Source organism: Pinus tabuliformis, chromosome 3_2 (assembly GCF_031772625.1).
Source record: "Pinus tabuliformis cultivar Carrire ecotype Pingquan chromosome 3_2, CPIR1, whole genome shotgun sequence".
Classification (NCBI taxonomy): Eukaryota; Viridiplantae; Streptophyta; class Pinopsida; order Pinales; family Pinaceae; genus Pinus; species Pinus tabuliformis.
In genome coordinates, this window is record NC_142302.1 from 1,206,473,738 (window position 1) to 1,206,479,554 (window position 5,817).

The 5,817-nt window shown below is 40.8% G+C and overlaps 1 protein-coding gene across 1 annotated transcript; it reads left to right on the plus strand.

Annotated features, from left to right (window-relative positions):
• The first annotated feature begins 4,532 nt into the window (after positions 1-4,532).
• LOC149185094 (major pollen allergen Bet v 1-G-like) lies at positions 4,533-5,210 on the plus strand. Its single transcript, XM_089415547.1, has 2 exons — positions 4,533-4,861; positions 5,119-5,210. The coding sequence occupies exons 1-2, from the start codon at positions 4,675-4,677 to the stop codon at positions 5,208-5,210; spliced, it is 279 nt and encodes a 92-aa protein (XP_089271673.1). The 5' UTR covers positions 4,533-4,674.
• The last annotated feature ends 607 nt before the right edge of the window (positions 5,211-5,817 follow it).

The following is a 5,817-nucleotide window of genomic DNA, read 5'->3' on the forward strand; positions in this document are numbered from 1 at the left end:
CCGGAAGTACTGTCGAGAGTGATACAACGTCGACCTCAGGTGCCACGGGATTCCCCTCCGCAGCCACCTATGCAGATCCCTAGGAAAGGCAACTATGGGTACCAACTCGTCGCAGAAGCCAGGCGGAACAGTCGTGAGGTAAGTTCGGACAAGTAGGAGAGGGGGTATCTCTCTTCCCTGTCTTCACAGACCCTCGTGCTTAACTCCCAGATCCGGAGTCTTCCTGGTCTCCCTAACGCTATTGGATTTACTCTCTTTAATCAGACTCTTATGTTTGACGTTTTGTGTGGCCTTGGAGAGTTAACTCTCCACTCGCCTAATCCAAGGCCCTAAAATCCTAAACTTGTTGGTGTAATAACTAAAACAAAAAGTTCTAGTGGATTTTAATTAAGCGCTTGATTTTATTAGGCTGTTCTTTAAGTCAAAGGTAATGGAGGTGAAACTTGTGGTGTTTTATGGACGCAAAAGAAATTAATAAAACCTAGCTACATGCACATGCACTTTTGTTTTCGATGAATAGCAATTTCTATGAGGTTCAGAAGGCACTTGTAATATAAACAAAAAATTTTCTTTTTCTTTTCAGACTCCACACTCACAAAAACTAACAAAACTAAATATGCCTAAAAAGAGATGCAAATCTTTCCCTAATGCAAGAACTAAATGTGGATGCACAATTCAAAGACTACTCTAAAAACAAAGAAGGAAAGTTGCTGCTTTACCAAATTTTGTCTTGCCACTGAAATGCTTAGATAGAAGATGATTTGTTACTAATCATTTCGTCCAAACAATAAAAACAAGTTTTTAAGATAAAAAACAAAGCACTTTCACTTCGCAAAAAAGGAAATCAGATGAGAAGCAAGTTTAAGAAAGCGAAACTCAAAAACTTTCAAAAGATTTTCTTTCAATCAAACCAAAAAGTCTTTTTCAAAGGAAAAACTCTCAAAAATACTGACACCAATGATTGATAAACAAGCAACCAAACACTTTTGTGAATTGACACCAATGAAATGATGAGAACTCAACAAAAATAAAATGTGTTCGAAGTCGCTTTTGACAATCAAAAGCAGCAATGAAAGTCCAAGAAATCAAAAGACAAGTTTCAAGGAAATGGTAACAAACAACTTTCCCGAAACGAAGGAGCAAATGGTCATAAAAATGATTTCGTTAAGCAAACACAAATGTCATGAAAACAGAATGGACACAAAGATTTTAAGACAATCTTCCCACTCTGCCGAAACAGAGCAATCAAGATTCTTAAACAGAAACCTTGTGTGTCAAAAATCAATGACGCTTGCAATCAACGAAAAACAAGACTAGCACTCCTAGAGAGAGTTCGAAACAAGATGCCCCCTGTTAAACAGAGAACTGTCACTGGGAATTGACTGCTTTAAACTGACCCAAACCACCAGACAGACATTCAGCCAAAAGAAAAATTATAAATCTTGAAAATTATGTGATATACGCGCCTGCAATTATTTGCAGAATGCGTGTACACGCGACTGTAACTAAGGAAACCTGCGTATACGCGGGTTTACTTAGTGCAACTTGCGTATATACGCTTCTGTAATCCAGAAAAAGTGCGTATATGAAGTGTTTCAAGAAAAATAAAAAACACAAACTGAAAAACTGGAACAGCTTGGAGTTCAAGAAAATATCAAATAGTCAGAACCAACAAACAGAGGGACTGAGCCTAGATTGGCTTGAGGACTACCCAAACTAGGAACAACAAGAATGTTGTCCCCAGTGGAGTCGCCAATTCTGGTTGAAGGGAAAGTACCCCTAGAGTCCTTTGGGCTGAGACTCTACCAGACTGAAAATTGCTTATACAAAGAAACACACACACACAGCCATCTTTTTTACTTTTAAGCAAATTCTAATGTTTAGGGTACATACCTAAGGTCCTACGTCCGAGAAGACCGTTAGGGTGCAAACCCTTCTTGGAGTTCCCTTCTTCTTTCTCTGACCTGCAAGACAAACAAATCAAAGAACTCAACAGTACATGTATAGAAGTTTATGTATAAATCATCTTTATGCTATAAAGTTAGTTATAAATAATCTTTAAGTAACTACTTTCATAAGAATGCAACACAAGAATCTCATAAGCATAAAGAAAGATTATTCGGGAACAAAGACGTGTTTCTTTATATATAAAGGCAAATAAAGTACATATATCGGAAAGATATCACCTGAACACCTTCAGCAGGCTCCAAGCAAGCTTCCTCCCGGATTCGTTCCAGCCTCCAGCCTCCAGCAAGAGCTCCTTCCAAGTCCTACTCAATGATGATGTCAAGGATGAATGATCACCAATACACATGGAAACAAGGGTTTCCTATGCAAAATGGGGGAAGTGCAGGATGCACCAAGGACTTCAGACCTGGTCTAAGGGAAAAATCTCAGCATAATAATCTTGCTCTCCTTTCTCTCTCCCCTTGGCCTTCCCTTTGATGTCTTTTTATACCCTCTCCAAAGTAGTTTTTTAGTTAGGAGTTGGTTGGGAACAGTTGGGCCACGGGCACTAACAGGTGATCCAGCAGGTAAACCCGCGATCACTGCCCGAAAAAGAGGAAATTATATTTTTTTAAGTGTTTTAATAGATACACGCGGGTTGGGTATGACAGACCCGCGTGTACATGCGTTTAACACAGGGAAAAGTCGCGTACAGGGAATAAAACACTGTTTTTTAAATTTTTGGATCAGGTCTGGAAGGAGGGGTTGCCCTAGGCCATAAGTGCAGCATCACAAACCATAAGAGTGAGATTTGGAGCTATAACACCTAAATCTACGTAGCACCATTAAATTCAATGACTCTCTCTCACCTACGGCGGTCAACCATAAACCTTTTACTCCACGCAATGCATTGAATTTAATATTTGCCGTATGCAGGTTTGGAGCAGCTTCGGGCAATCAACGGTTGAAGAAGGTGGAGCACATCCGACGGTGGAGGGCAATATCGGAAGACCAACAAGTGCTGAACTTTATCCTCCGAGAAAATGACGTTGCGTTACGTCAGGGCTGAACCACGTGTCAGCTCCACATTTTCTCGGGCCCTTGTGTACGAAAACCATTCTCTGCAGGTAGGCGGTCCGAGAAATCTTTAAACCGGTTTGTGGTTTTTGCTGGCGGTTTTGGGGAGCGTACGACTGCGTTGAAATTAGATTTCAACAAGAATATTCTTATAAATCTGCAAATTCCTCGAGATGTGAGATGTGATAAATTAGTAGACCCGTGGAATACATTACAATCTCATGAAATGCATTGCTCTGTCAATAACTCTCTTGGTTGTTCCATCACTGTTCCATCCTTGTTCTCATGAAATGCAACACTACAAAATGTTTGGAGTGTTGCTGTCGAAGGAGAACCCATGTTTTGAAAAGGATGAGAATCCTGGGTGTGGAAGAACTCTGTGTAAGACAACACGTTGTTGAACAATGCTTGTGTGTGTCAAGGAGGTTGAATCGCACGCAAGTTATCATTTTTTTGTTGAATATCTGGTACTCCAACTAAGCATAGTGTAAGGCAAAATGCCAGTGCAATCTGCATTGGCGCTTTGAATTTCATCCACAGCTCAAACATGGTGTTCAGAATGAACTGCAAAGGTAGATAGTGAAGCTCTCAGGCTCGAATGTGTGCATATTTGCAAAGGAACATGCAGGTCATGCAATCAATGGGCATGAGTTGTTTGTTCGATGTGTAACTGCAAATCAGTTGGATGGAACGCAATTTTATTTTGTTACTAAATTGTTTACTTCTCAAGTTTCCTTGTTCACTGAGCCTTTTTCATACAAAATATATTGTTTCATGTCTCATCTCATGTCAGTTTCACGACAATCTTGTCCTCAGAATCTCTGATGAGCACGAAACATTCAAGACCTGTGTCTTGAACGAGCATGGGAAGCTTTGGGATGAAACCATGTGTTTGAAGACTGGTGAAGCAGTCATTTGGTTGGTGAGGAGATTTAATAATTCTCTGCAATGTGTTGCGTAAAGACTGGAAGGAGGTTGTGTTGTTATCATAGTTATTGAAACAAAATCCGTTTCGTTTTCCATTTTATGTGTAAAAGGAAAAGAAAACCATGACCCAATTATTGGATAGTGAAATGATATTAGCAGTTTTTGACCTTTTTCACATCAGAAGCACTTCTCGAGAAGAAGTGCTTCTTCTATCGGCTTCGTCACCATAATCCGTAAGATTCCCGAGTTTGTCGTGTTACCGTCTTTCATGAAAAGGAAAAAAGAAAAACGTAATTCTATTTACATTTTAATAAATAATAACAAAGCGATTCTGTTGATGTAAGTGTTGCGAGGGATACATGTGGACTTCTTCATTGAGCGATGTGGTACATAAAATCTAATTTGTTGGGACTCAGAATTCTATTATGATTTATTCACATGGGTAAATCATTCGGAGGAGACAAGTGCGTACTTAAAACTTCCCAAACACGGGAATCAATAATGCTTGGTCAGATAGCACCTTCCCATATAGGAATTCCTAGAAGCTCGAATACTAAACGACAAAGTCAGTCAAGATCGCATCAATGGCTTGAATGAATATCGAAAAAATTTACAGACTGATTATAAGCCGGTATCACCTATAAATAGCAACCTCCTTCATATTCTCCAATAAACCGCTTATACTTGGTTTTGTTGACAGAACTCAATAGGTATTTAGTCAAGATGGTGACTGGGACTACAACAACTGAACGTGTATCTCAGGTGGAGGCAAAGAGATTTTGGAATGCGACGGTGAAAGAGAGTCATAACTTTCTCCCAGAGGTTTTGCCGCACATTTTCTCTTCTGTCACCATCCTGGAAGGAGATGGAGGCGTGGGCATCATCAAACAATTCAACTTCACTCCAGAAGGTACTATCCTCATTAACCTTGTTATCATTTCTTCCTCCTGTAACGAATTTTAACTGCGCACTGGTTCAGATCGATGTAGGCAAATGCCAAACCACATTCACAACAACAATTTATCTGAACGAAACTTACGTATAGATCCTTATACTTGCGTTTCTAATTATTTACTCCAATGAAATAGCGTACCTGACACGGATGGTGTTGGATAAATTTTCAATGCATTGCCCATAATTATATTGTTTTCCATTTTCGTGTGGCAGCCATCAAGGAGTTCAGCTACGTCAAGGATAGAGTGGATGAAATTGACGAAGAGAAGTTGGTGCATTTCATGAGAACAAGGATGGAACAGTGATGGAACAACAAGAGAGTTATTGACAGAGCAATGCATTTCATGAGATTGTAATGTATTCCACGGGTCTACTAATTTATCACATCTCGAGGAATTTGCAGATTTATAAGAATATTCTTGCGCTTGCAGACCTGGGAATGTAAAAGCCTGAGAAATGCTGTTGCTCGTGTGAGTAGAAGTAGGATCAGTCCACAGCCGTAACAAGAAATTAGCTGGTTGTTGGTGGGGTCTGCAGCAATTTCAAACTCATTATTTTTCTCAGGCTTCAAATCCACTACATCCTGAACGCAAGAGTGCTGGTTTTCTGCAGTAATCATGGCAGAAAATATGTCATCATGTGCCCGCAGGTACCCTTCAGGCAGGACCTCCGATGGCTTGGCAGACTCATGAGGTGCCATATAAGCATCAGAAGCATTTGCAGACACTGAATTTGTATTGTATGTGTGATCAGATTGAGAGGGGATGTTGGTTGCCGCCGCGTCGATTCCCAGAATCGACCCTTTCGCCTGTACATGTTACGCAGCACCACCCCGGGGCCGCCCCGCCCCGCCCGACCGGCGGGGGTCGATTCCGGGAATCGACCCGCCGCCGGTCGGCCGGGGCGGGGCCG